At 52.3% G+C, this 27969-nt stretch overlaps 8 protein-coding genes across 8 annotated transcripts; 2 read left to right on the top strand and 6 right to left on the bottom strand.

The window, feature by feature from the left end:
- Positions 1-665: 665 nt before the first annotated feature.
- Positions 666-10659, top strand: BDV14DRAFT_192632 (cytochrome P450-domain-containing protein; the record flags this gene model as incomplete). Its single annotated transcript, XM_073771658.1, has 10 exons — positions 666-929; positions 960-3616; positions 4420-4628; positions 5595-5640; positions 5671-6053; positions 6093-6403; positions 6454-8012; positions 8982-9308; positions 9363-10169; positions 10218-10659. The coding sequence occupies 10 exons, from the start codon at positions 666-668 to the stop codon at positions 10657-10659; spliced, it is 7005 nt and encodes a 2334-aa protein (XP_073623833.1).
- A 557-nt stretch (positions 10660-11216) lies between these two features.
- BDV14DRAFT_181554 (SDR family oxidoreductase) lies at positions 11217-12763 on the bottom strand. The gene has a single exon (XM_073770080.1). It carries the CDS (start codon positions 12105-12107, stop codon positions 11307-11309), a length of 801 nt encoding a protein of 266 aa, XP_073623832.1. The 5' UTR covers positions 12108-12763; the 3' UTR covers positions 11217-11306.
- A 123-nt stretch (positions 12764-12886) lies between these two features.
- BDV14DRAFT_181552 (MFS transporter) lies at positions 12887-15421 on the bottom strand. The gene is made up of 3 exons (XM_073770079.1): positions 14805-15421; positions 14511-14759; positions 12887-14457 (listed from the first exon to the last, which is right to left on the bottom strand). Exons 1-3 carry the CDS (start codon positions 14968-14970, stop codon positions 13076-13078), a joined length of 1797 nt encoding a protein of 598 aa, XP_073623831.1. The 5' UTR covers positions 14971-15421; the 3' UTR covers positions 12887-13075.
- Positions 15414-16452, top strand: BDV14DRAFT_181550 (YbhB/YbcL family Raf kinase inhibitor-like protein). Its single transcript, XM_073770078.1, has one exon. The coding sequence runs from the start codon at positions 15656-15658 to the stop codon at positions 16286-16288; it is 633 nt and encodes a 210-aa protein (XP_073623830.1). The 5' UTR covers positions 15414-15655; the 3' UTR covers positions 16289-16452.
- On the bottom strand, positions 16449-17569 carry BDV14DRAFT_135176 (uncharacterized protein). The gene has a single exon (XM_073766219.1). It carries the CDS (start codon positions 17300-17302, stop codon positions 16610-16612), a length of 693 nt encoding a protein of 230 aa, XP_073623829.1. The 5' UTR covers positions 17303-17569; the 3' UTR covers positions 16449-16609.
- Positions 17570-17837: 268 nt separating this feature from the next.
- On the bottom strand, positions 17838-19424 carry BDV14DRAFT_204260 (Zn(II)2Cys6 transcription factor domain-containing protein; the record flags this gene model as incomplete). The annotated part of the gene is made up of 1 exon (XM_073774492.1): positions 17838-19424. One exon carries the CDS (start codon positions 19422-19424, stop codon positions 17838-17840), a length of 1587 nt encoding a protein of 528 aa, XP_073623828.1.
- A 598-nt stretch (positions 19425-20022) lies between these two features.
- On the bottom strand, positions 20023-24673 carry BDV14DRAFT_192627 (putative citrate synthase; the record flags this gene model as incomplete). Its single annotated transcript, XM_073771657.1, has 13 exons — positions 20023-20609; positions 20661-20759; positions 20978-21002; positions 21102-21408; positions 21598-21830; positions 22044-22349; positions 22491-22713; positions 23050-23051; positions 23145-23203; positions 23287-23369; positions 23425-24168; positions 24213-24410; positions 24462-24673. The coding sequence occupies 13 exons, from the start codon at positions 24671-24673 to the stop codon at positions 20023-20025; spliced, it is 3078 nt and encodes a 1025-aa protein (XP_073623827.1).
- A 904-nt stretch (positions 24674-25577) lies between these two features.
- On the bottom strand, positions 25578-26090 carry BDV14DRAFT_192626 (GFA family protein; the record flags this gene model as incomplete). The annotated part of the gene is made up of 3 exons (XM_073771656.1): positions 25578-25658; positions 25711-25919; positions 25970-26090. 3 exons carry the CDS (start codon positions 26088-26090, stop codon positions 25578-25580), a joined length of 411 nt encoding a protein of 136 aa, XP_073623826.1.
- Between the last annotated feature and the right edge of the window lie 1879 nt (positions 26091-27969).

Below are 27969 nucleotides of genomic sequence, written 5' to 3'. Positions count from 1 at the left end.
CCCGTCATTGGGTGCTCGTTCTAAAGATAGGTCACCCCGGCGCTTGCAGTTCGTCCATCACGCCAATCAGCACCTCCTATTTTAAGTGACTGGGGATCCAACTATCGTGGGCGGTTCTTTGCAGGCACAATCATGGTTCGTCCGCCATGATTGGTGTGACGATCTATCCGGCTGCATCTTGGGTTCTGAGAACCTGCCTCTCAGCGACCAGGAAGGCCCTCCTGTTCGAAGCGCCTGCTACCCAGCAACCAATAACCAGCACCCCAAGCCTCCGTGACAGGGATTCTGTGCGAAATGCTGCATTAGGTTCTGCACGGATGATTGCGGGTGCTAAAGTGAAAGGCGCCTTCGTCAGATCGGCCCTCCACCCCGCGCTGGGAGATCTTATTTATCACAGCCTTGCGCTACTCGGGGCGACAAACTCTTATGTTCCTTTTTCTCTCGTTTGTGTGGAGTTGGCCTTCGTTTGCGTGCCTTTCGTCTTCGTCTGGCTCTGGTAGCTAGGCTCCCCATCATTATTTCGTTTATTGTTGTTGTCGTGACATCTTCTTTCCTTACGCAAACTATCCCGTTGATCGGGTCCCATGCTTTGAGATACCCCTAGAAGTACTGTTTGCTGGCTCACGTACATACATAATCAACCATCTAGCAGATTACGAGGAACGATGGCCGAGTTAAGTCGTCCTCCAGTCGCCAGATGCCCTCCCTCTCGGCAGGTCCGAGGGACGAGGCTTAATACAATAATCGAAGATTCGCGCGAGGCACAATACGCAGACAAGACGGGGCCGAGTCCAACAGATAACAATGTGCAGAAGAGTCCGGTGCAGAAGATTTCGGCGCCACAATTGAAGTTGAAGACCGCTGGGTTACCGTCACCGTTAGCTAGACGCCAACAGCAAAGGTTCCTGTCGCCACTATCAGCAGGGTCAGTCTCGTCATGTTCGGATGTGGATTGGCAGAATCAGATGAAGAACTTCGACGATCTCTACGATGCCACGGATGACGAGTCGGATTTCAGTGACGAGTGCATTTCATACTCGAGTTCTCGACCGACAAGCCTGTCAACACCAATCACAAGGACAGACTCCGTGGTATCACCGGGGTCGAGAAAGCGCTTCCCAGCTCTCCATATTCCGGCATCGAATATCTGGCCCTCGCTCAATGGCGCTCCGAAGAGTTCACCGGTTCCGCCTACGCCCCCGCAGAAGATCCCCGTCTCCCCGGCGGCACTATCGCTACTTTCTCGCACAGTTCCAGGAATGCATGCGACGCCCTCGCTAGATGGTAGTGTTTCGTCGGACCAGGTGTCTAACATTAGCACGCCATCTACGCCGAGTTTGAAATCCCTTCCCGATACGGACTGGAATCAGCGTGAGATTCATGTTCTTCCAGACTTGGAAGGGGACTCGCATCCAGACATGAATTCGGAGGCTGACGAGGAAGTACCGACAATTGAGGTTCCTATCGAAAGTGCTGATGATGACTGGCGCCGCTTTATTGGAGAGTTTCCGCAAATACCTGATCAGTCTACGATACCGGTTGGGTATGCGGCGGAACCTGCCCGAGGAGATACCCCGTCTGATCGAGGTGTCGCTCTTCCTGAGGGTGCTTTGGCTACGTTGAACTTCATTCCTCTCGAAGGAACACCGGAACCTTGGTCCGAGACGTCGGAGGACAATGAGGAGATGTGGGAGGTCGATGCACCAAGAGAAGAACAACGCATTGAGACTGAGACGCCAAAGTCCGGTCTGTCCGACTACAGCTTCAGTAGCCTCAGTATCCCATCGCCAGGAGGCTTCTTCGACTCACTGGGCCCTCGAGCGCGCCATACTTGGTCTTTTCCACGGTTCAACCAAGCGCCTACGTCCGCCACCGCCGAGAAGTTCTACAACGTGCCGTTCCGTCGGAGCGAAGGAGAGATCGTCGAGCAAGTTATTCATCTCCCGGAGAGGTCGAATGATGAGCAGCTGACGGCTATCTACGCTCCGCCGACGGCACTCAGAATCCCAGAGTCCCCCGCCTATCCACCGACCGAGGGCACCATCAGTCCAGTTACTGAAGGCGTTCACGAGATCTCAAGGCCTGTCACCACCTGTGACCCAGATGAGCAGGACGAGAACTATGCGGCGGAATTGCAGAAGAAGGCGTTGTCGAGTTTGGATCGGACGAGCGTTTGGCTGGCGGCGCAGGCTACCTACCTTTCGGCGCTTAGCGAGACGAACCCGGTCAATGTCATTGAAGAGCCGGAAGAGCCGGTTGACGTCGAGGATAAACCTGCTGAGGCGCCTACTGCTCAAGTCGAGCGAAAGAAGTCTGTCAAGTTTATCGAGACGTTGCCGGAGCTGCCTAGCTCTTTACCAGGTACACTGGCGAGCAAGGATTCGATCTACTGGCGTGGTTTCAAGTTCTTGCTCGACCAGTCTCGGGGTCGGGATACCTTTGTGCACCGCGGTACTCGTTTCGATGCTGTTCAATCTACCCGCCTTGGATTGTCTGGTCTTCATAACAAGTGTCTTCTTGGCAACTACGAGCTGGTCCCTCCCAAGCGGCCATCGTACAGCGGACCCTTCTCGCAAGCTCCCCGCAACTCTGTCCTCGTTTCCGTCCTACAAGAGAAAGCCAAGTTCTCCATGGTCGAGAAGGAGCAGTTGGTCCTCTCCCAGATCAGCCAACCCATCTGGGCTATGGAGGCCTTGCGCTATCTCTACGGCGGAAGTCTCATCGCGAACCCAGCAAAGAAACGCCTCTCCCGTCGCAGCACGAACACAGCTCCCCGGAAGAATCCCAAGCGCCGCCAGCTTCGGGTCCTCGATCTGGGCGGCCATGCGACAGCTGAATGGGCTTGGCATCTCGCGCACGACTACCCCCACGTCAAAGTCTACACAGTCTACACCGAGCACCAACAAGTCAACCAAGCGATCAAGGGTCCACCCAACCACAAGCACATTCAAGTCTCACAGCTCTGGAAGCTTCCCTTCGGAGACAACAAGTTCGACATCATCTCGGCCCGCTCCCTCCCCGCGTTCCTGAAGACTGAACGCCCGGCAGGAGAAAGCCAAGACGAGTACGACCTCTGTCTACAAGAATGCTACCGCTGCCTGAAGCCCGGCGGATACCTAGAGTACTTCCTCATGGACGCCGAGATCGCGCGCGCAGGACCCTACGCCTCCGCAACCTCCATCGAATTCTCTTTCTCCCTCAAGATCCGCGGGTACGATCCCACGCCTACGAAATCGTTCCTCTCCCGCCTCCGCAAGTCGCACTTCACTAATGTTCGCCGCGGCTGGATGTACCTCCCCATGGGCACAGAGCCACTCAAGCCTCAAGTCCCGCGCGAGACTCCTGACCCCAGAGTTAAGAGTCTCATTGAGGACTATGAAGCTGTGCAGGGTCCATTGGGAAGTACAGCCGATACAGCGAATATCACGGGCTTGCTGGGCGGTTGGATCTGGGAGCAGTGGCTACTTAAGCTGCAGGTTGAGATGGGACGGGGCGAGGAGAAATTACTTGAGGGCATTGGGAGCGTGTTTGATGAGGGGCGGAAGAATGGGGCTGGGTGGACTTGTTTGACGGGGTGGGCTATGAAGCCTCTGCCTGCAAGACATGTCCAGAATGGGTCGGCGAACAGAGTGAATGGTGTCAGGCGATAACTGGTGGTGTTTGTGTTGGGTATTGCTGAATTTGGGTTCTACTTCACGCCATTCTTTAATTATTTTACTTCTGGCCCTGGTGGCATCATTTTCTATTCTTTTGATCGTCCTGGTGGCGATACCCGACAGTCGTTGATCGCTTGGATCTGATCTAATATGTCTTGTTTGGCTTTGGGTGGGTTGGTGTTGCTCTTGAGTTTGGGCATGTGCATGTTTGATGAGTTAAGATTGGATTTGGATTTGGTTTTGGTTGGGTTGGAATTGGAATTGGAATTGGAATTGAGTATGATAAGATGATATTGATACCATGGGAAAGGGAGATAACTAGCAATAAACCCTATCTGTTCGAGATATTCCGTGCTATACTGTTCCTATGTAAAGCCTTATGCAAGACCCTTAGACGAAATATATATCTAGACAACCGTCGGCTTTGATAAAATGACTAGATTAGCTCGAGGCACTATTGAACTCTAAATTTAAGCACATGAACCTGGCTCACGAAGGAACCTATCTTTAAATCATCAAAAGCTTTCAGTGAGAGCGCTCTGGATGTTGTTCTTGACCGTCACGACCTGCTCCAAGTCACGTGACAGCAACCCAGAGCTCTCCGCTCCGCCCTCACTTCCATCTCGAAGCTCCTCCACCACCCCTCAATCACCACCACCCCTCACAACCGCCAAAATGCTTTTCTTTAGGTGCGCAATCACCCATTCTGCTGCAAGAGCAGTTGTCGTCTTCAAATATCCACTAACATTATATGGTCATCCAGCTTCTTCAAAACACTAACAAACCAAGTCGTCACAATCGAACTCAAAAACGACATTCGAATCCGCGGCACGCTGAAGTCCGTCGACCAGTACCTAAACATTAAACTCGATGACATTGACGTGCTGGATCTGGACAAGTACCCGCACCTGTCGAGCGTCAAGAATATGTTTATTCGCGGGAGTGTGGTGAGGTATGTGGTTTTGCCGAGGAGTGAGGTTGATGTTGGGCTTTTGGAGGATGCGACGAGGCGAGGTATGTCTTTTTCTTCCCCTTGAAACTGGATGGGACTGTGTACTGATTGTGGATTGCAGAGGCTGCCAACCAAGCGGGGAAGGCGAAGTGAGATGATGAGGATTGAGGAATGAGGACCGGTCTTTACGATACCTACCCACCTACTATAATGAACGCGCTATGATGATGAGACGGCTATCGCTTGAGGGAAAAGACATGCAGAAGTAGAGCAGGAAGGCGAATCAGCTTGATGAGCAGGGCCTGTGGGAGGTCAAGGCCCCAATCGAGGATCGAGGCTTCCGGTTGCAAACACCGAAGGATAGCCGCACTCTTGATGTCTTAAAAGGATACCTGCATGAATGGGCGCGAAAAAGATTCCATACAAACAGCCCACGGGTCTTTAAGCGCCGCATGGCGAATGACATTCTACCGTTTCGCAAACGCGATTGCAAACGCCGCTCTTTGGCGGGCCTTCTGTGATATTTCCCGATTTGTAGTGTAGTAGAACACGTGACTTCGTGTCACGAAAATCGAGACTCGCCCGCGCCTCCGAGCTGTTGGCCACCCGAGTCAACTTCACGCGATTTCATCTTCTTTCTTTTGTATGTTCTCCGCCCAACGAAGCGATTGCTATCCTCTTGCACATAGCCAGCCATTATCTGTTGTACATACGCATACAACCACGAGACCATGCGATACTGAACCACGACCGCTTGAACGATCCCTACCTACCCACCTAATCTACCTACGTCCTCTCACGCTCATCAACCTCAATTCGACCTTCCCTTTATCACCAGTTTATAGATTTTCCCACAATGCCCCCCTCAAAACCACCCTCCCGACGAACCTCAACCCCCTCAAAACCCCCCCTCAAATCAACACCAAACCCGCAGTCCCGCCCCGCACCGAAAAAGAACAATACGCTCCTAAACTTCTTCTCCAAAGCCGACGGCCCACCGAAATCATCTTCGCATCAGGCGCGCATCACACAGTTTACTGCGAAGGGCGAAGCCCCGGGGAGTCGGATTACGGCGCCGAGGCCGAGGTTTGTTCAGAGGGAGAGTTCTGGGGATGGGAAGGGCCAGAGTGGGGAGGGGGAGGGGTTGTTTTTAGAGGATAAGAGGCGGAATGCTTTGCATTCGGGTGATGGTGATAGACGGGATGGGGAAGAGGTGGAGAGGGAGAGGTCGAAGACGCCGGATGATTTTTGGGACGAGGGTGTGAATGGAAGTAAGGATGAAGATGAAGAGAGATACAATGAGAACGGGTCTGCGGTGAAGAGGAGGAAAGTTGAAACGCCTTCTTCTGCGGGAGGGTCGACAGCGGAGAAAGCGAAGGAGGCGCCGAAAAGAGCCAAGAAAGTCAGCGGGCCGTTTATCGATGAGTCGGATAGTGAGGAAGAGGGTCTGGATGCGTATCAGGATCTTGGAAATGATCAGGTAGACGGGAAATTGAGAACGGAGTCAATAGGGGAATCGAACGGGAAGGAAGAAGAGTTGAAAACACCGCTAGACGAAGAGCAACCGGCAAAACGCGAGATCGCCGCCGACGTACCACCGCTGGTAAGAGAAGTCACGAGCCACATGCAAGATGATGATTATCCGGATTTTGACGATATAGATGAAGGGGAAGAAGGCGATGAAGGTTTAGATTTCGTTGATGAAGACGCGATAAAGGAAGAAGAGACACCTGGATACGATGAAACGCCCACTTGTCCAGTTTGTCAGGGGGACTTAGAAGGCTATGATCAAATGGTAAGGATTCATGATCTGAGTATATTTGTATGAAGCTAATTTCGGGAAAGGCTCTTATGACACACGTCAATGCCTGTCTTGATGGTAGACCTAGCGACATTGCACCGAAGAAACCAACTCCGAGTGAAAGCACGCCCAATCCGAAGACCCCGGCAGAACGTGCTGCTATAGCGAGGCCAGCCCAAAGAGATCCAGTTCAGGATAAATCTATCAAATCATCGACTGCATTCTCGAAGATCATGGCAGGGAATGCCGAGGACACTGCATGGGCAGAGGCAGCAGCGAGCGATGTTGCTTCTCGAGGTAAACAGGCATATCAGCGGACGTGTCCGTTTTACAAAATCATTACAGGCTTCTCGATATCCGTGGATGCTTTTCGGTACGGCGCGGTGGAAAACTGCGACGCCTACTTCTTGAGCCACTTTCACAGCGATCACTATATTGGGCTTTCCAAATCATGGCAACACGGCCCGATATACTGTAGTCGAGCGACGGCCAATTTGGTCCGTCAGCAGCTCAGGGTTGACCCGAAATGGCTAGTTGACTTGGACTTCGAGAAGAAGACCGAAGTACCCAACACAGGAGGAGTGCAGGTGACTATGATGGAGGCAAATCATTGCCCTGGGAGCTCTATCTTTCTCTTCGAAAAGGCCATGACGTCCGGCAAGATCCAACGGGTTCTACACTGTGGTGACTTTCGAGCGTCTCCGCAACATGTACGGCACGCTCTTTTGCGTCCGGATGTCGTCGACACAAAAACAGGCAAGAGCTGGCAACAACGAATTGATGCTTGTTACCTTGACACCACATATCTCAGTCCAAAGTATGCCTTTCCGAGACAGTCGGACGTTATTTGTGCTTGTGCAGAACTCTGTTCACGTATCGACAAAGGAGAATACGATGCTCTTGGTCATATGCCCTTTCAGACAAATACGCAAGTTATATCGAAGAATCCAATCAGCAAATTCATCTCCTCCGCTGCATCAGCCATCAAATCCTCCACCCCGACCGGTCCAACAGGCAGGTTACTAGTTGTCATTGGAACCTACAGCATTGGCAAAGAAAGAATCTGCCTCGCAATAGCAAAAGCCCTCAACAGCAAAATCTACGCAACGCCCGCCAAAAAGCGCGTCGTCACCTGCCTCGAAGACCCCGAACTTTCCTCCCTCCTAACAGACGACCCCCTAGAAGCCCAAGTCCACATGCAAACGCTCTTTGAAATCCGCGCCGAAACCCTCTGCGACTACCTCGACTCCCTCAAACCACACTTTACACGAGTTGTCGGGTTTCGCCCGACCGGGTGGACATACCGACCGCCCGCAGGCCGGACGCTGGAGAACCCGCCCGTCTCAACGGTGCTCCACTCGCCGCACTGGAGGACGCCCTTTTCGGTAAGAGATCTTACACCGCAGCGTGGGAGCACGCGGGAGAGCGCGTGTTTCGGCGTGCCGTATAGCGAGCACAGTAGTTTTCGGGAACTCACGATGTTTTGCTGTGCGTTGAGGATTGGACGGATTATTCCGACTGTTAATGTGGGGAGTGCGAAGAGTCGGGAGCGCATGAAGGGGTGGTTTGATAAGTGGGAGGCTGAGAAGAGGAAGAGTGGTTTGTATCAGGTTGAGGGGGATGATTGGTAGATATCATACAACCTATGCAAAATAATATCATGACGCTATTGGTATGGCCATGTCAAAGAACTGACCATTTTGTGCTCGTAAATGCTACCATCTCTGTACTCTGCGAATGAATCGTGCCTCAGGCCACAACACCTGATCCAATTACGAGACCGGGAAGACGCTGACGAGCAACACCAAAAAAGAGACGGAGAGACTGAACCCACCCACACTTTGGCCAGCTTACCGCCTCATTTGGAATCGAGCACAAAGAATCCAAGGTCCGAAACCGAAAGCGAATTCATGCCTCCTTGCCTCTGCGGGGATGGCATTGGAATCACCCCCTCACAATAGGCCGCCTGAGTTACTCCGGGGAAAGCGTCTCTTGTCCTTGCTGCAATTCGTCCACCCAGCGAAAGGCTTCGCATGGTTCACAAATCACAATCGAAGGATTAATGGCAAAGGGCCGGTGGGGATCACCAGCCTGACTAAGAGGCAGCCACAACCGAATTAGAGTGGGCGGGGGGACAAGGTCGGGGATGGGCTTCGGCTGGCGCTCACTGTGAGAGACTCTGCGCACTCCCGACACTTACTTCCGGCCTGGACCTTTGCCTCGGGGACTCTGCGGCGATCGACTGGTTTAAATATCACGGTTATACTTCATCTGGAGAGGACTTGATGGTAAGCAGCAGTATTATGGACTGACTTGACTCACTATTCTATTGTTTCTGATTTCTTTTTTCTCCTTTGTGTTTATTTTGCCTATTGTCTGGACTCAGACTCATTCTTCTGCACTGCAGATCTCCACTCCAACCACCCGCCAAGTATCACATACCTGGTTAGTGTGATCCTGCAGTCTGCATTTTTGACATTCTTCAGCCTCGATCTTCTCCAGTTCTTAACATCTTATATCCCTGCGCTTGCCTTGGTGTGGCTTGTACCACAACTAACTTGTCCCTCTACAGACTGCCCATCATGATCACCGACATACTCTCACCCGAGCACATCACCCCAGAGAGGATCGCCTATGCACTCCTGGGGCTTCTGGCTGTGTACTACGTCATTCCGTACCTCCAGACATGGCGCCTTAGTGATATTCCCGCGCCTGGCCTGGCTGCCTGGACGAACTTCTGGTTGCTGTTCCAGGCGCGCAAGGGAGAAAGATTCCTTACTGTTGACAAGGCGCACAAAAAGCATGGAAAGCTTGTTCGTATTGCGCCGCGCCATATCTCGATTGCCGATGATGCTGCGATTAACGCGGTCTACGGACACGGAAATGGATTCCTGAAGGCGTATGTTTGATCCAGTCTGTCTTTTTATGAATTTTATACTAATTATCGGTGCAGCGACTTTTATGATGCTTTCGTATCTATCCGCCGCGGTCTGTTCAACACCCGCGATCGTGCTGAGCACACCCGCAAGCGCAAGACTGTCTCGCACACTTTCTCGGCAAAGTCAATTGGTCAGTTCGAGCAGTATATTCACGGTAACATTGAGAACCTGGTGAAGCAGCTCAACCGTACCTCAGACCTTCAGCGCAACCCCAAGACCGGCTACGCTACCGTTGACGCCCTGAATTGGTTCAACTTCGTTGCCTTTGACATTATCGGTGATCTCGCTTTCGGCGCTCCCTTCGGCATGCTCGATAAGGGCCAGGACATTGCTGAGATGCGCAAGTTCCCTGACGCCCCGCCCCAGTATGTTCAGGCTGTCGAGGTTCTCAACCGCCGTGGTGAAGTCTCTGCCACCCTTGGCTGCTACCCTGCTCTCAAGCCCTTCGCCAAGTACCTCCCCGACCGCTTCTTCCGTGATGGTCTCCAGGCTGTTGAGAATTTGGCTGGTATTGCTATCGCTTGCGTCAATGAGCGTCTCAAGCCCGAAGTTATGGCCAACAACACCCGTGTTGATCTTCTTGCTCGTCTCATGGAAGGAAAGGATGCCAATGGCAACAAGCTTGGCCGTGCTGAGCTTACTGCTGAGGCTTTGACTCAACTTATTGCCGGATCTGATACTACCTCGAACACCTCCTGCGCTATCCTCTACTGGTGTCTCCGTACCCCCGGTGTCATTGAGCGCCTCCACAAGGAACTCGACGAGGCCATCCCCAAGGACATTGACGTTCCCACCCATGCCATGGTCAAGGACATTCCCTAGTAAGCTTCCCTCTTCCTTTCTCTCTAGACCCTACTAACAAGCGTCAGCCTCCAATGGATCATCTCCGAAACCATGCGCATCCACAGCACAAGCGCAATGGGCCTCCCCCGCGAAATCCCCGAAGGCAACGCCCCCGTCGAAATCAGCGGCCACATCTTCAAGCCCGGCGACGTCCTCTCCGTCCCCAGCTACACGATCCACCACAGCAAGGAAATCTGGGGCGCTGACGCCGACGACTTTGTCCCCGAGCGCTGGGCCCCCGAGCGCCTTACCGCTCGTCAAAAGGCTGCCTTCATTCCTTTCAGCCATGGACCCCGTGCTTGTGTTGGTCGAAATGTTGCGGAGATGGAGTTGCTTGTTATCTGCGCTACGGTTTTCAGAGTGTTTGATTGGCAGTTGCAGCAGGAGGGTCCGATGGAGACTCGTGAGGGGTTCTTGAGGAAGCCGTTGGGGTTGACGGTTGGTGTCAAGAGGAGGGCTGTTGCGTAGGCTAATGCAAACCTACCCGAATGCCGTGTATTGAAGGGGTTGGATTTGTTGGGAGGTGGAATGAGAGGTAACTTGGGAGGAATACTAGTACCTTCGGTATCTGGGACAGGACTTTGCGATCCTGTTCATCATGACATGTATGAGATTTGAATGAATTCATGTACATTTTATTTTCAACCGAGTAATTTGGAACTAGACTACAAGGATGAAGCCGAGATACCCGTAATACCGGCAGTCCGGCAAACCGAGGGTCGCACCTGCCTGATGTGATACTTTGGTCGAGGCCGCTCCTTCCGTAAATATATATTCGGCACCGCGAGGCAACCACGGGCTCAGGCGCACCTTCCTTTTGGAGATACGGCCACGTAGCGTGCTGAACTAGTACCATATGCCGATGGATGTTCCGGAAGTATCTTCCTCTAGTTTCTTTCTTCGCATTCTTTCCACGGAGTGTCATCGTATGAGGTGAACCCCGCCTCCGACAATTGCCCGGAGGGAAGCCCCGCCTACAGTTTCACCACCAAAGCTACGGCATACAGCTACCAAAGTCAAGACAGTTATAACTTATAATTATTTCATTCATTCATGATATCGCTTCCATATTTTGACCCAACACCAAAATCAATCATGAAACCAAAACCCATAGTTTACCGGCAAGTGTAGCCACCGTCGATAACCAGATCCGCACCGGTGGTATACGTGCTAGCGTCAGAAACAAGGTAGACATAGGCGCCCTTCAACTCCTTCGCGTCACCGTTGCGGCCCATGGGAATCATGCTCATCCACAGGTCCTGAACCTTCTTGTCGACAAAGTCAGAGAGACCGGTGTCAATGTACCCAGGCGAGATGGAGTTGACACGGGCAAAGTCGCGCCACTCGTTCGCCAGCGAGCGAGCCATGTGGATGCAGCCAGCCTTAGCAACATTGTAACTCGTCTGCTCCTGCGGGAAGTTGGCGATGTGGCCGGACATCGAGCTCGTAATGACTAGGCTTCCAGAACCACGCTGCTTGAAGTGAGGGCCCACAGCCTTCGCGCAGTGGAAAGTACCCGTCAAATCAGTCTGAATGACCTCCTCCCAGTCCTCGACGGAGCCGTCCAGAATGCCGCTGTTGGCCGTCTTGCCGGCGTTGGCGATGAAGGCGTCGATCTGCCCGAACTCGGCGATGACGTCATTGACGAGCTTCTCGACGCTCGCGTAGTTGCCAATGTCGCACTTGTAAGCCTTGGCCTTGACGCCGTAGTCCTTGGATAGTTCAGCGGCGTTCTTCTCGCCTCCTTCGGGGCGGGAAGCATATGTGATAGCGACGTTCGCGCCCATTTCTGCGCAGCCGCGGGCGGCTTCGATGCCCATGCCGCGGGGGCCGGAGGCGCCAGTGATGACGACGACCTTGCCCTTTAGGCTGAAGAGGTCAAGGAGGTGTTCGGCCTTGGGGACTTGCTGAGGCATGGTGGTGGTTGTGTGTGGTGGTAGGTAGTTAAGAAAAGAGGAGAAAGGATGTGTTGATAGAGTGGTAGAGTAGTAGTGTAGTAGTAGAGTGGTATAGTATAATTGAGCTAAGAAGAGCAGCAGAAACCCGAAGTTTATAGCACGTTCAAACCACTCAATGACGCAGGAATGATTTCACTTGAACCCAGACAAACAAGGTTGACCACCCTCTATTTATGTGTTCATTTTACCCACCGCGCCCGCACAGTCCACCTAGACTCGAGAGCTGCCAGAGTTGTTCGTTCGGATGGTGAGGGGAACCAAACTGGGTCTATGACGCCACGAACGGAGCGAGGACCCGGCGGAGCCTAGACCACAGCCAACTATACTCCCAGTTGAACCGGAATCCCATCTCCTAGGCACAGAGGAAGGGAACAGTAAGCGATTACAGAAAAAGAATAAGCAATTGGTAACATTGCGATCCCATCTGATAGGGCTGCTCCACGGAATCCAGTAATTCCTTTTTCTTTGTCATGGATGACACTCACACTGAGACTCACCGGGGATGGGATGCGAGTATCTGACCGGGAACGTGTAGGGAAGGGCTTGCATTATCGCATCGCATTGCGCGGATTGAGATGAGGGGTTGGGGTTGAGCTAGAGCGGGGGTCTTAACACATCATACTATATCATGGAGGGGCTCTAGTTGTCTGACGTTTTAGCCTATGCCAAGGTTTACTTTAGTCTCCCAGGTGAGGTAGTTTAACCTAGGTTGGTCGCGGACAGAATGTCAAGGAAGCCAGGGCAGGAACACGTTACTCCGGATTGAGTGGCCTTGTCGCTGCGTTGCGTCTTGGGCTGCACCGGAGTGGATTCGGTGTCTCGTGTCTTGTATCGTGTCGCATTCATTCATCTATCTATCCTACGTGCATACAATCTATTTGTCATATTTTATCAACCTTGGCAGTTCGATCTTGCGCGGAGATTCCTCAATCGTCTCGTCGAAGAAATGCCTCACCCTCTTCGCCAACTGCGTCGTTCCCGGTATCACCATGCCGCGCCATAGCAAGGGCATCCTGTCGTCCTTTCTCAGCATTGACACACCAGATCAATGGAATCGGACACAGGATCAAGACACCGATGAAAATAAATCCGCTCCTCACAGCCCCCGTCGCATCAATAAGCGCGCCTACAATTGCTGGTCCAACGAATGAAGACCCCTTATCTGTCGCGGCGTACAGCGCATAGAACGCTGCTTCGCTGCCCGGCGGGATGAGTTCACCGAAGAGAGAGCGGCAGTAGGATGCGAGTCCTCCTGAGACAATCCCGTGGATGATACCGAGGGGGAAGATTTCCCAGGTTTGTTGAAGGCCTAGCACACCCCAGTTGCGGATGAAGGGAATGTATGCTAGCATTCCGTAGAGGGGGATAATTTCGAACAGTGCGACACAGAGGAGGATTGTATGTGTCGAAGAGAGAGAGAAGCGGCGCGCGACGACGGGCCAGAGGAAAGCGCCTGTCATCCCTGATAGCGTGGCTGTAATAGACAACAACCCGACGGAGACGGTGCTGAGATGCAGTTCTGTGCGTGCAAAGAGAATTGCTGTTCCCGAGACCGTGGCAATCGCATCGGAAATCAGGAACCACGCGCCGAGGAATATCACAACCTGGCGGAGGCGGAACGCAACCTTGATTGTGTTCCATAGAGATTTCCACGCGAAGCCTACGAGGCGTAGCCAGACGCGCCATTTCTGGCGGTAGCTCGAGCTGGGTGTGATATCGTCTAATGGAGGGCCGGGACGACTGCGTAGCCAGCGGCTGCAGACGAGAGTAAAAGCAGCCCACCAGATGCCGACTAAGAGTAGGACAAGGCGCAGTGGGATTGTAGGATGCGCCTTGCCCATGGATGTCTTCGACAGTGTGAAGAGTAGCAAGATGCTGAGAATCTGCACAAAGACGGCGGCGCAGTAACCCAGTCCGACGCCTCGAGATGAAATGCGCGTGGAAAGCTGCAGTTCCGGAGACGTAGAGCTAGGAGCCTTTCCAGATTCCTTGCCAGATTGCGTCGGGGCAGGTTCGGCAGTATCCTCTTCGTCCGACCATGACCGCAATGACCAGCCGTCTCCCTCGTGATCAAGGTTATGCAGTTCCTCCCCATTTTTATCCGAAGGCGTTTGGATCGAGGGATCGTTGGCGACGAGGATAGGCAGAAACGAGTTCAAGACGACGAACGAGGAACCGAGGCAGGTGACGCCGACAACGACCAACAGGGCCCCGAGTACGAACACCGGCGGCGCAATAAACATGAAAAGCATGGACGTAGCGGACCCGACAAAGCCGAATGTGAGCAGGAGGGCCTTCCGGTTATTTTCTACAGCAATGAGTATAAGCACATCATGCAACGGGGCATTACTGCTGTCTCACCATAGTCCGCGAGGGCACTAAATGACACGAGCGTCAAGGCCTGGATAAGCACGGCCAGCGAAAAGGTATACATGGCGAAACTCGCCGTGTTGATCTCCATGCCCAGTAACGGGACGAGGCATGCTTCGTTTGCCGGCGCAGTCCCGTTGCCGGCTTGCGGCGCGTCCGGACCGACGCATGGCAGACGACTCTCTGACAGGGTTCCCTGTTCACGAGCCAATTGCTCGAGGGTGAGCGGCAGGAACGAGCCTGATATATTAGCAAGGATCAATTGGCTCAGATGCAAATACATACCAACGCCGCATACCGCAAACACCTCGGCGGCTATTCCATAAGCATACCAGCCCCAGATCTCGCGAGTGTGAGTGGGGGACGTATCCTCGCCGGGATAGCGGGGAGATCGGTGTCGATCGGAGTTCGCCTCCTCAGGTGACAAGGGAAGCTGCGAGAAGGACGCCATTGAGGACGACAGGGAGAAGGAGCATACAGGAACAGAACTTTCAAGAGAGCAGCATGGCTGGAGAGCCAGGGCCCGGCAGGTAGCAGTGGAGCTTGCAGCAGGTCATTGTGAGATCCTGTTCGCCCAACTGCACTGCATTGTTTGGGTGATGACGGCACAGATCTTCGCCTACGGAACGCCCGGATGTGGCTGACCGCTCTGATGGTTGGGCAATATCTGCCTTGAACAGAGAGCGGTGAGCACTAGAATTATGCACGATTTTTTCGATTAGTCACCAGATCTATATTGCATAAACAAACTGAGACGAAGTCGAGAATCTCGAAGTTGGTGCGATGTCCAGAACAACTGTCCGTTCATGATCTCACTCTACAACCAAGACGTGACTGCTGGAATATCTGGGCATATCTGGGCATGCCCTGTACTCCCATGAAAAGGGCCGGCATTGAGCAAGCGCAGCCGGTCCCGGCCCGACAGAGTCCTTCCTACTTGGGCCCCGGTCACTTCTTCTCTCCAGCTCACTCTTCCCTCCTCTCCTTCTCGTCTCTTGATCCCTTCTCATATCCTTACACTCTACCCATTCAACCCTAAGATATCCTAGACATCTCCTTTTCCTCTCACATCTCACTTTTTGGTACTTATTACGTCCTCGAGAACAAACACAATCCTCCGCCATCTCGCGTGCCACATGTCGTTCATCATCGATTGGATTATATACGTTATAAGCAAGCTACTATATCGCATTCGAGGCCATGATTCACGTCAGATTATCAATCATGTCGCGTTCAAAGATCATCCAGAGCCCAACATGATCTTAGAGGCCCCAGAGTGCGGCCGTTCTGGATCCCATCTACTGTCAAACCACACCTGCCTCGCTGAAGACAACGTTGGCAAAATGCCAGAGTTGCGTTGGAGGACACCCGATCATCTCGATGTCAAACAATACGTTCTGATCTGTGAGGATCTCGACGCGCCTATACCATTCTCTGTTGTCACCCACGGACTGTTCTTTGGTATACCACCCACTACAACGGGAGCCTATCCAGATGATATCGAAGAGGATAAGAACTGCGCTGGTCGCCTTACCCTCGCTGGTTGGGGCTTTGTTCCGACGATGCTGGGAAGCCCTTATATTGGAGCTGCAGCTCCACTCGGTCACGGTGTCCACCGTTACTTATACACCATCATCGCTCTCAATGAACCGCTTTATTTTGATCGACCTGACAAGGTCAGGAAGGGCCACGTCAAGCAAGCCATGACTGGCAAGGTGATTGGCTGGGGTCAGTGGACTGGACATTTTGAGCGCCCCTGGCCGCGCTGAGCAAGTCTTGCTGTACGTCTAGGCGTCTGGGCGGCTTCTGGCCTCGCATGTGCTGGCAAACCTACGGGATGGATGGATGGTTGGAAGATCGTATGATCACGGCTTGGCCTGTTTATTATTCCTCATTTCGTATGTGCCCCAGTGGTTCGACTCTCTGTTCTGGGCCTTCGCTACCTAATATGTGAGCTGCTTTCTGTGTGCCTCCTCTGTCCCCATCCCTAAACCAACAGAAGCAGAACAAGGTATTATTAACTGCAAGAATCATCTTCTCATTTCAAAAGCTCTGTTCCTTATAACGAAATAGCTCTTTCGACTAGCTCCCTATATTATTCGGTCAATTCCACGGTGCGCATTATCGGGGTTAGCATCCTTACCCGATTCCGTCTCGACCTGCTCGATGAACACTGCGATACGATGAATCGGGGGTTCCACTGAGGCCTCGCAGGCCCTCAAGCTCGCCATCCCAGATCGGTGCGACTGTCCGCAGTCCTTTAGTATTGCCCGCAATGCTTTCAACAGCTCCAGCAGCTTTCGCGAATTTTTCCCGAGCAGCATCCGTACCAAAACCCCGGTCTCATCTTCGTCAAGTTCCATCTGCCCTAGCTGAATCTTGCTTCGTATGCATAAGAATTGGGGCAACGACGGGTCAAATAGAGCTTCTTTCCGGGAAATATTATACGCCAAGCAGGCCGATTCGAAAAGAGCAAGCGACTGGTCGGCGAGTGCTGGCAGTGTCATGAGGGTTGACTTTGGGTTGGCTCGGCACTCTTTGCATTTGAGCATGGTTTGACCTTGGTTGTATATGCGCTCAACCAAGCTCAATATTGTCTCGAGTTCAACAAACGTCTGCACGCCCCGAAGCTCATTCATGATTTGCAAAGCTCCGATGGAACACTGACAGGTAGTCTCCGACTCCATAGATGCAAGAATGAGCTGGTATATGATGCGGTCGAGCGCCTCAGATGACAAGCAGGTGGTTTCCTCTGGTGTGTAAAGGTCGAGGTAAGTCGACATTATTGTCGGGCCCTGTTGTCTTGCCTTGCCCCTGATCGACGTGTTTTCAATATGAAGGAAACGGGAGAGGTTAATATAGAGGGTAGGAACAGCTTCCAGATCACGGTCCCCCTTCACATGCGCGATAGCCGCCCTCGTGTTGATGGACGAGGAATACAACCTAGTGTTTGTTGATGAGCATCACTCACCAGCCTCACGATTCTCATCACATCAGGGTGTGGGCTTGTTCGCCTGCCACTACGCGCAGGCAAATCACCGTGAAACCACATGCTCTCTCCGACCCGCCGAGGGTGGCACAAATATCTAGAATAAACCATAACCTGGATACGGCTACCACATTCCGTCATCTGGGCCGCGTTGGGCACTGAATCCCATAGAGTACCCCATGATGAGGCTTAATTGTGTTAGGGAAAAGGTGCCAGGCCTCTCAGCGACGATATCGCTAACTAAATTGAGTTTATGAGTACATTGAGAACGAAGGCCAAAAAAGCAAGGTGTGATCACAACACGATTGGTATCTTTATAACGAGGTACATTACGGTCTGGTCAGCATTTTCAGCCTCACCGTCACCAACTGCAGTTTCTCATAGATGTCCTTCATTGTCAACATCTTTCCCGTCGACGTTGAAGATGCCAGGAACTCCTGCGCATAGACCTGGATCCGTTGGACTGTTCTCTGCAAGCCTGCTAGGCGACGCTGCAGCATCCGTTTGACGAATACACACTTTTCCTCAGATGGCACACAAAAGCCCCCAATTATGAGGGGACATGCGTCAAGCTGCTTTTTCAACTGCACACTTCCTCCTTTGAATCGTCGTGCGTGACTTGTCAGCGCGGAATCAGCCCTATACTCCTGAGCCAAGGATCCAAAATGCTCTGGGAACAATCTTTCCACAACGTCATTCTCCGCCGCAGTGATCGTATCCAACGCTATAATAAGATTTTCGATACTGAGCATGACCATCATTAGGTCGTTCACTTTGATTCGTGCACACCCGCGGCACTGCAGCATTGTCTCTGTCAACTGTTGTAGGACTCTTTGGCAAGTGAGGATACTGTCGATGGCAATTGTGCTGCCCGGCTGCGACGTATATGAATACACCCTAATCAAATCCCCGATTGCCTGGTCATGGGTTTGACTAGGACAAATGTTGGAAAGGCTGTTGATGTCGGTCTTCAATTCATCCTCCGCAAATCCATAGCCATGGCCTCGCTTGGGCATATTCAGTTGCGTGAAGAGGCTCGATTCTCCAAAGTTCGCGCCGACTGAACCAATGTTTTGCGTCCAGCTAAACAACTCTTCCTTCGAATGCCCTGGATACACCGAATTGTTTGGAAGACCCCTGTGAGAGGGCAAAGACCCAGTATGAGGCAAACAGCTATTCACGGCAGTATAAAAGCTGGACGACGAAGATGGGCCGAGCCCTTCAGATGTCGAGTCTGAAAACGTGTCAGATGGAAGCGGCAAACTGTCCAAGTTCATTGATGGTGTTGTCGTCGCATCGTCGAGTTTCAGATCACCCTCAAGGGGAAAAGCACATCCAGGAGGAGGGTCGGTGAAGGGATTGGGCATGAACTCGTGCAGCCAGCTATCGGACGACATGTCAAGATTCTCCGGCACTATGCGATGAAATGAGTCAGTCATTGAGACAATACAGAAGATATCGGGGAACGAACTTGAAAACGGTGCCGCCGACACAATGTCCATCAGCGTTGGTGTCTGCATGCTCGTATCGTCGACGGAGATGTCATCAACACGGCCTTGATCCAACGCAAGTGCGTTGAACAACGGTTTATCGTCCCCATCGGCAGACTGATCCTTTGCGCCAAAGTCGGGCGTCGGCTCCTCCTTGATTTTCTTTCGCTTGGGAGCTCGTGTTTTCTTGCTCAGCGGGCCGTCACCATTTGAATCAGCATTTTGATCCCTTTTCTTGGCTGGCCTACCCAGTCGTCGTGAGACGCTGTAAATGCATTTTATGTTATGTTTCTGGCATCGTTTACAAAACGGCTTGTCGTGGCTGCAGCGGATCTTGGCTTGCTGGCATGCGTTGCAAGTTGAGCGGATTTTGACGCTCTTGGGCAGCTTGTCAAGGGGGAAATCGGTTTCGCTGGTCTGGTTCATGTTGTAATTTTTTCCAGTTCGATGAGATTGTTCCAAAACAAACATGCAACCTCGGGTTGTATATATGGAAGGAAATGAGCATTTGCAGCACTCTACACCAACTCAGCTCAAAACAGCACAAACGGATCCCCCCGCTAAAGACACCAGAGACAGCTAGAGCTGGGTAGCAATGGCACTGCATCTCCCCTTTGTCTGGCTCATTCACGTTACATGAACCACGTACCACATGGTGTGCCCACAAGCCCCTTTGGAATCTTGGGTGTTCGGTCTCTCGCTGCTGGAAAGCACGCATGGTTTGTGCAATTCCAAGTACGGCTGCAGATGCTTATCACGGGCGTCGTGTACCATCAGTTCGTGCATCTGGACGACTACTGCAAGTTCATCACTCCTAGTTCATTCTGAGCCTCGGACCCAGTCTACGACAAAGACAAGGCCCAACAAATCATGCCTTTCCATTTACCACGGTGTCAACCCCTTCGCAAACGGCCTTGAACCCATGTGGGTTACACAATGTCTTGAACTAAATAACTACCGGAACGACGGGATCGACGCGGTCCAGCAAACAGCCAGCGGATAGTATCCCCACCCTGCACTTGTGCTACATGACAGCTTGCCGCCTGCTGGCTTCTCTCACATGTTCCTGAACATCTGCTGCAGTCGTAGCCGTTGCAGTCGCCGGCTGGCTACAGTATGCCGATCTCACCCACGTTGTCGTTGGGCTCGCACTGGGTGTTGCCGATGTTCGCGTCACATCCTTATCCTCGTCATTAGTCACGAAGAAATAGTTCCCAGCCACGGGATGTCGGAGCCCAGTGACCGCCACGAACTGACGTAGGTCAAAGCCCGCTCTCGCCTCCATCGTCTTCGGGAATATGTGTTGGAAACACTCGGGGAACGTATAATCGTCATGCTGCTCAAAGGCAAGATAGACGTATCGGTGATGCGTGTTTGGTGGGGGCTGAGGAGCAATATACTCCGCCGAGTGTTTATTTAGCTCACCATCCCTAGGCTTGCCCGGCTTTAGCCAGGAAGAATCTCGGTGGTGAATCACCATGTCCGGCTGGTACCAATGCAGGATCACCGTCATGACATCTCTGTACTGAACGTCTAGATCGACGCAGACCAGGATATGTGTTGAGTTTGATTGGAGACCCCAGGTGCTGATTTCCGGCCGAGGATGCGTTGCTGATCGTGGTTAGTCTGGCTCACCAGGGGGCCTGAGCTGAGCTAACATACCTGACATGAGGAGCGTGTCTCCTGGGTTTACCCATGGCGAGCCTGGATGTCGAATTTCAAGTATAGGTAGGTCGGGCGGCAAGGGGTTGCTAGCGAGCGCTGAGAACGCGAACACGACGAGATTGAACAAGGTGCGAACGAACATTATTGCTCTTCCAAGCTATCTGCGCGGCTACAGATTGTTGACTGGACCACTATGACCCCTGACAACCACTCGCTTTATACCAACAATCCCAAAATCGCAAAGCTCAGATGTGTAACTCGTGGCTTTTTCTAGTCCTCCGGTGACTATTAAACCGGCGAGTTAAGCAGCGAACCATCTACAGCCAAGAAGTTGGGAATCTAGCAACGCTCTATCTATCCACAACATGATCGCTATGCTGAGGTCTACGCCTGGTCGTCATCCCGCCCCCGCCCCCAGGCCAACCCTTTGCAGTAAACAATCCCCAGGAGTGGGCAACAAATCCCAACAACCACCATCGCCACGATCCCATAGGTCCTCCAGATACCGATATGCCCAATGACTGGCGTAACAAGCGCTGTACTCGCTGCGCCTAAAAAGCACCGAACGAAGTTGTTTGTCGCCATGACCGTTGCCGGTGTGCTGTAGTACAGGTCCACAAGAAGCACGTTCATTACATTGTATGAGGCCGTCACGGAGAAGGAGACTAGGAAGATGAGGAGTAGTGACACTGCCAATGGCGGGTGGCGAGAGAACATTAGACCGTAGGTGAGGATGGATAGTGCGCTGATCATCTAGTCATGAATTGTCAGTTGGTTGCGGACACAGGACGCGCAAAGGGTGCATACAGTCATTGGGGCACCAATTTGCAGTCTTGCTCGTTCGACGGAGAACTCTTTCTTACTTTCGCCTTCGAGACCCTCATTATTCCTATCTTCGACACCACTGCGTCCCTGTCGTCTATGATGCTCCCACCACCGTCGGTAGTTCCAGTCCACAATTCTCCCACCAACAACCGCAGAGACCAGCGATCCTACACCAGCCGGTAAGAAGATAAACCCAATCCACATATCCGAGAGGCCGTAGATCTCGTTGAACAGCGATGGCACCCCCACCGTGACAGCATAATACGCTGCAAAAACCAACCCGTTTGACAGAAGGAGGAATGTAGTAGGCGGATGCAAGAGGATCGACAAAGATGGAAGCGGCTTCGTTTTGAGAGAAATGAGCACGGAGACAGACTGGATCTTAACAGGACTCTGCTCGACGGCCCCGTACCTACTGCTCTGCTGCTGGCTATGCCCCTTCAATTGCTCCTTATACCCCCTCGTCTCCGGAACCCCCAGCACAACCGCCATCAACACAACACCCGCCGCAACAGCAAGTCCCCCAAACACCCCCCTCCACCCGAAATATCTGACCAAGATACCACCTAATACCGGTCCCAAACTCGGTGCAAGCACATTTCCGATCCCTGTATATGCCATGTATGCACCGCGTTCATGGCGGTCAACAAGGTCTGCTGCGACTGCAGCAGATAGCGCAACGGTGCCTGATATGGCAGTGCTCTGCAGGGATCGGAATATAAGAAGCGCGGTGAAGGAGTGTGTATTTGCGAGAGCGATGTTTGTCAAAACATAGAATGTAAGGCAGACTATGTATAGTGGTTTCCGTCCTATCGAGTCTGAGAGAGGGGATGTTATTTGTGGTGCTAGGGCTTGACATATCTATACAGACAAGTTCTTATGATTAGCGTCGGTCTTCAACTCAAGATCCCCGCCCTCTTTCCTCACCGATTCTGGCCATTTTTTCCTTTCTCATGACTCGCCATCATAGAGGAAATGAAATGGAGAATAAGTGGGTAATACCATATACCCCGTAATACTCAAATTCACCTTCCCCGAAGAAACATGCAAATCCCGCGCTATCCCGTTCAACGCAGGATAATAGATATTCGATGAGAGAGGGGAGAATGTCGATGCGAGTGTTGCCGTTAGGATTATTAGTCTTTTCTGAGAGACTGTATATTCTTTCACGGGTTTAGGAGATTCTGGTAACTCTGAGGAGGAAGAGGAGGTTAAATCGTCGGCGCTGGAGGACGACGGGGAAGAAGGATGTCGAGGTGTAGAGGTAGGTGAATATTGAGATGGGGATAGAAGGTCATCGTGGGTTGGTGATGAGTCTGGTGGGGGTTCGGATCGTGGTGGTCCTGGTGGTGGTGGGGGGTTTGGATTGAGGAGGGGAGTTCTTTCTGTGGGTGCCATGGGATTTCAACTTGGGGGGGGAGGGGTGGTGTTGCGAAGCGACGGCATGTAATGTGATTGAGTGGAGGCAACGTTGAATTGACTATTGAGTTGATATACAAAGTACGGCATGTGAAGACCTCCTACTGCGTTCCCATTGAGGTAGTCTCAAACTTGAGCATACTACTTGCACCATGTTTCAAAAGCAAACTTCCAACGGCCGTTGTCAGACAGGTTCGCTCGAGACACCGTTGTCCTGGGTTAGATCTTCGGACGAACATCCTCCCGCGCATCCCCTGTGTAGAGATGCGAAGGGCGCACCAATTTGCCGCATGTCACTGGAAAGCCCGAGTTAGAATAACACCCTAGTGTAGGTACCATCGCCACCATCACAGTGGGATCAGACACGGGAGCAACTTACGCATGTACTCCCGCCAATGCGCCATGATGCCCATGATTCGCTGCGCCAGCATAGCAGCTGGGATCATCTCGAGTTCAAACCCACTAATGACGATCCGTAAACAAGGTTCCTGGAACCAGGAGACGGGTAGCCACTTACATGCCTGTGAAGACAAAGTTGCCGTAAAAGTCAGCGTTTGGGTGCAGGCTCCTCTTGCCAAAGTACTCGTCGCCCGACGCAGCCTGTTCAATCGCCTCGGCTAGTTTCAGGAGGCGGGTCGAGGGCAGGTCCTTTAAGATTGACTGGATGGGACGCACCCGTGGATCGACGCCTTTGTACGAGCGGTGGCCGTAGCCAAAGAGCCGTTTGTGGCCTTGTTTGACTTCGTCTATGAAGGCGGGGATTCTGTCCGTCGTGCCGATCTCGTTGAGTGCCCGTTGAGCGGATTCGGTTGCGCCAAAATGCAGCGGGCCCCAGGCTGATGAAACAGACGTCATGAGGCATGAGATAGGATCTGTCAAGGAGGAAGCAGTCACAAGCGCCGAAAAGGCGGCCAATGCCATGCCATGATCGGCGTTAAGCATAGCGAACCGACGGAAACATGACAGTTTGACGGGATCGGGCTCTCCCGTTCTGGTATCGACCAAGCCGGCCATAGTGAAAATATTTTCGCAATAGGTGTTTTCCAAAGATGGAGCAGTAAATTTGATCTTCTTCCGGTGGCTGGCGACGATTCCAAACACAACTGCGTAGCCGGCCACGGTACGTAGGACAGCATGATCCACGTTTTTGTGGTTACCCTGGTACAATGTCGAGGAGGTCGAAGCGGGTATGGAATCTGGATTGCAAGCCAGATATGCGGATAGGCCGGTTAGCATGAGTGCCAGCGGAGGCGTATTCGTTCTAAAGAAATTAGTGAAGGACACAAGTGTGGAGGAAGTACATACGGTAGGGACTCTACAGCCCTCTGCACGCTTTTGGGGACCGCCAGCATTCGCTTGGCCAAGTTCAACCGAGTATCCTCCTTTTGCTGCGCTGTTGGATATGTTCCCCAAACAAGAAGATAAAGCATGTCTTCAAAGTCACTGTCCCATAGCTCTTCCAAGCTGTAACCCCGAAAGAGGAGTAACCCAGTATCATGGTCTCTGCCGGAAGTCAGTCAGATATCGAGTGAAGTAAGGCATAAACACTCGTACGAGAAGGATATGCCGCTTTCAACAACGGTTGTATTGCACAATCCAGGATCATGGACTCTGAGTCCACCTGAGGCCTGATCCGCTCGATTCACGCCTTTTCCCACGGCCTTTATTCTCTTGAAATCTCTCGCCGAGACAGCATTCTTTCGAATCGGAATCTCATATTGTAGATCAGTTCGCGAGTCCTTGACGTATAGTGTGCCAGACGACATGATGTTTGTCGTTACTAAAAGCTATGTCTGCACCAGCGTCAGCGCCACCTTTTGTATGAACTCTTGTTGGCGGTTGCGGTGACCCCGAATAGACAACCCTGTGTCGCGGCGCCCTTAGTCAGGATAACTTACACAGAGCTGACGAATGGATACCTCATACCGTACGCTTGGATCTCTTCGAAGAGCGATTTATTCGTCGTACCACTGAGCACTCATGTGCCTGTGTGAACCTGGCCATGACTGTGTATGAGATTGGAATGATGCACCTATTGAAACGCCCGGTACCGGCTGGTTGGGGTCAACCAGTCCTCTTGCTGAGGAATTTGAAACGCCTGCCCAGCTGCTTCGCGGAGTTACCGTGACTAAAGGTGCACATCGCGCTTTCCCTGACCGACCACCTCGGCACCTTCCTAAGCAGTCCAGTGGGCGGTCGTGCCTTCCCAGGTAGACCCAGCATTCCGAGGTAGGAGCGCCCGGCCGATCGCCCCTGCTCATTGATTCGAAAGGAGACCAAGGACGGCTATTCATCTCCTGCGTACAAAGCACCAATGACACAATGTATGAAGCACATCAATTCACTTTACCTATCCCTTTCATCGAATAAACGCACTGGGATCAGGAATGGATTAGCAGTACGAAAGGGCGCTTTGAATGCCTGGTTTGTTCCAATTCTACTGTACGACCGGGGTCGACGGAGGCCAGTAGCGAATCTTCGGGCCAACGTAGAATGTCTAATTCAAGGCCTGGTTCTTAAGCCACGAGCTCTGGCTGTTGTGACAGGGTTGGTTGGAATCAAGGACGGGCAAGTATTGGGACCAAAATTCCATTTGTATTTTGCTATTATATCAAAGTATCACTTTGCATGTCGTTCCATTCATTAATCATCACCATTTCGTCGCGTCGCTTACTGGGGCATGTGCTCGAAGGGGTGCTCGAGCTTCTCCTGGCAGAAGGGAAGCTTGCCGACAGTCCAGATCTCGGTGTCCTATTCATAAGTTGTTAGTCGGAGGTTGCGGGTTGAGGGCTTTGGAACGTACGGGCTTGAGGGTCTTCTTGATCTCAGAGTCGAGAGTACCGGCCTTGAGGGCGATGATTGGGGGAGCGGCCTCAGGGTCGTGAGCAATGGGTGAACCGCACTCAGAGCAGAAGATGCGGTGGACGGCCTTGCCAGAGGAGCCGTTTTTAGCGTAGCTCTTCGTGGGACCGTTGATGGTGAGGGAGTCCTTGGGAACGACGGTGACGAGAGCTAAATACAATTAGGATTGGAATGAAAGTAAACAATGTGGGTCTGCATACAGTAGGTCGAACCGGACTGGCGCTGGCAGTCGTCGCAGTGGTCGTAGGCGGTGATGAGGGGCTTGTCAACCTCGGCCTTGTAGGTGACAGCACCACACAGACAGTGTCCGGTCAAAGGCATTGTGATGAATTAAGAAGATTGGCTGAATTGGAGAAATCTGATTGGACAGAGGGCAGAAAGTAGCGATCAAGGTGCTCACGAATTGAGGACCCTTGAGAAAGAGCGTAGAGGGTCGCAGTATTTATAGGCTGGCGACCGAGCACGACCGAGAGCGACAGCTCTTCTCCTGATCGAGAGTTCCATGGTCGACCCGATCTCACCTCGATTCGAGCCACCGAGAGCCACCGGGAGACAGAGCTAAGCAGGAGAATTTGTCATGGAGGGGACAAGACAAAAAGGTTGAGGGAGAGAGAGCGCGAGATGAGGGGCTGCGGCTTTGTTGCGTCACTGGACCTGCACCCCTGCAACACATGATTTGCTTTGCTTCTTCTTTCTTCCTTCTCCAGTCTCTGTTGTTTCCCTGAGTCTACTCTACCAATACGGCTCTACCCCAACTTCCCCTTCAATTGAACGCTCAATCGCTCTCGCGACGACAGGAGCTATGGCCAGTGCCAGCTACCGATGATGCTATGGAGGGGCAGAGGGGCAACCCCAGCCTCCGTCAACGAACCGGATTTCCCTGGTCCATTTCTCCAGCGAGTCCGGTCTGCCGGAGTCTAGGAAAAGAACTACCCAGGTTTGAGCCAATCATCGCCCTATCAGTCTATCACTCGTGGAGCTAACTGCAGCTCTGTCTCTGTCAGCTCCTGCGAATCCTGCCAACGACGCATAGCCGAAGACTCCAATCGGAGCTTCTCCTGCAGCTACAACTCAAATCATCATCCCCGCTGCAAGTATTTGTCACTGTCAAACGCACAAACATACACGTCTCTTGCATGAAGGAAGGCTGAAACGACACAAAGTGTTAAAGGGTTGGGATGATAAGCGCTGTTGTCGATCCGCCGATCTGTCTTTTACCCGGTGCATCCACGTCGCCCACCGAATGTTCTAGTCTACGACACCTGCGACGAGAGACAGAACTGAAAAGTGGATGGCCCTGAGGTGATTCCCTTCGCGAAATGTCCTCACCGATCAGTTGGCGCGGAATCAATATACCGAGCCATTGAGCTGAGGAATATCAGCGACATGGTTCCAGTAGTTTTTCCACGAATACGCAGCGATCCCAAATCGCTGCAGGCCTGGTAGCTTTATTAGATGCTATTTTCCTTCCGAAGAGTACGGCGCACCAGGAAACAAACTAGACGCCCAGAATTCAAGATTGATGATGATATTGATGGATTGGACGTTCAAATATATATGCAACAACGTTGAAAACGATTAACTATGCTCGGCATCTTGAACTCAAAACTCAAAAGAAATAATCATAACGAAAAGATTTAGCAATTGTGAACATTTACTGTGTCAACTTCAACGGCGACAACCCTTCGTCGCACTGTTCATCCGGCCAAGTATATCTGGTATCGATATTGACAGGCTGCCGTAAGCATTTGTCAAACGTTATTGAACGTTCAGCCGGCATTGACAAATCCTCTGGTCAGCGTATTCGTATGCGATATCCATGTCGCCGGCTCAGCTTTCTCGCCTGGCACCTTCAAGCTTGTCGGCCACGCTCTTTAAGCGATTAGCAAAGTTTGTCCTGGTGAGCTGGATGGCTGGAGCTACACTAAGAGCAGCTCCACCGTTCTACCCACCTGCATCTGGGCGGCCATCCCACCTCTCGGATTCTGCCCGCCATAGATCCTCGACTCCTCGTGCTGCGCATCGCTCGCGTCTTCCTTCGTCACAAACGCAGATGGCGCATCTGCGGACACAGGAGGCAAATCAAACTCTTGGTTTCTGTCCGCAATAACGTAAATCCCGGTCGGTTCGTAGTTCCCGGTCGGTTCGCAGAACTCCAAAAAATTCCGACGCGTCTACCACCTACCATCTTTAACCACCC

The sequence above is a fragment of the Aspergillus stella-maris genome, assembly GCF_047715825.1.
Source record: "Aspergillus stella-maris strain CBS 113639 unplaced genomic scaffold BDV14scaffold_72, whole genome shotgun sequence".
NCBI lineage: Eukaryota > Fungi > Ascomycota > Eurotiomycetes > Eurotiales > Aspergillaceae > Aspergillus > Aspergillus stella-maris.
This window is presented reverse-complemented; position numbering and strand designations above follow the sequence as displayed.

Coding starts and splice junctions, on each gene's coding strand:
- BDV14DRAFT_181552 (XM_073770079.1), bottom strand. CDS start 14,970: ATGGCGTCCTTCTCGCAGCTTCCCTTGTCACCTGAGGAGGCGAACTCC. Junction 14,760..14,804: donor GTTTGCGGTATGCGGCGTTG/GTATGTATTTGC, acceptor CTAATATATCAG/GCTCGTTCCTGCCGCTCACC. Junction 14,458..14,510: donor TAGTGCCCTCGCGGACTATG/GTGAGACAGCAG, acceptor TCATTGCTGTAG/AAAATAACCGGAAGGCCCTC.
- BDV14DRAFT_135176 (XM_073766219.1), bottom strand. CDS start 17,302: ATGTCGACTTACCTCGACCTTTACACACCAGAGGAAACCACCTGCTTG.
- BDV14DRAFT_181550 (XM_073770078.1), top strand. CDS start 15,656: ATGTCGTTCATCATCGATTGGATTATATACGTTATAAGCAAGCTACTA.
- BDV14DRAFT_181554 (XM_073770080.1), bottom strand. CDS start 12,107: ATGCCTCAGCAAGTCCCCAAGGCCGAACACCTCCTTGACCTCTTCAGC.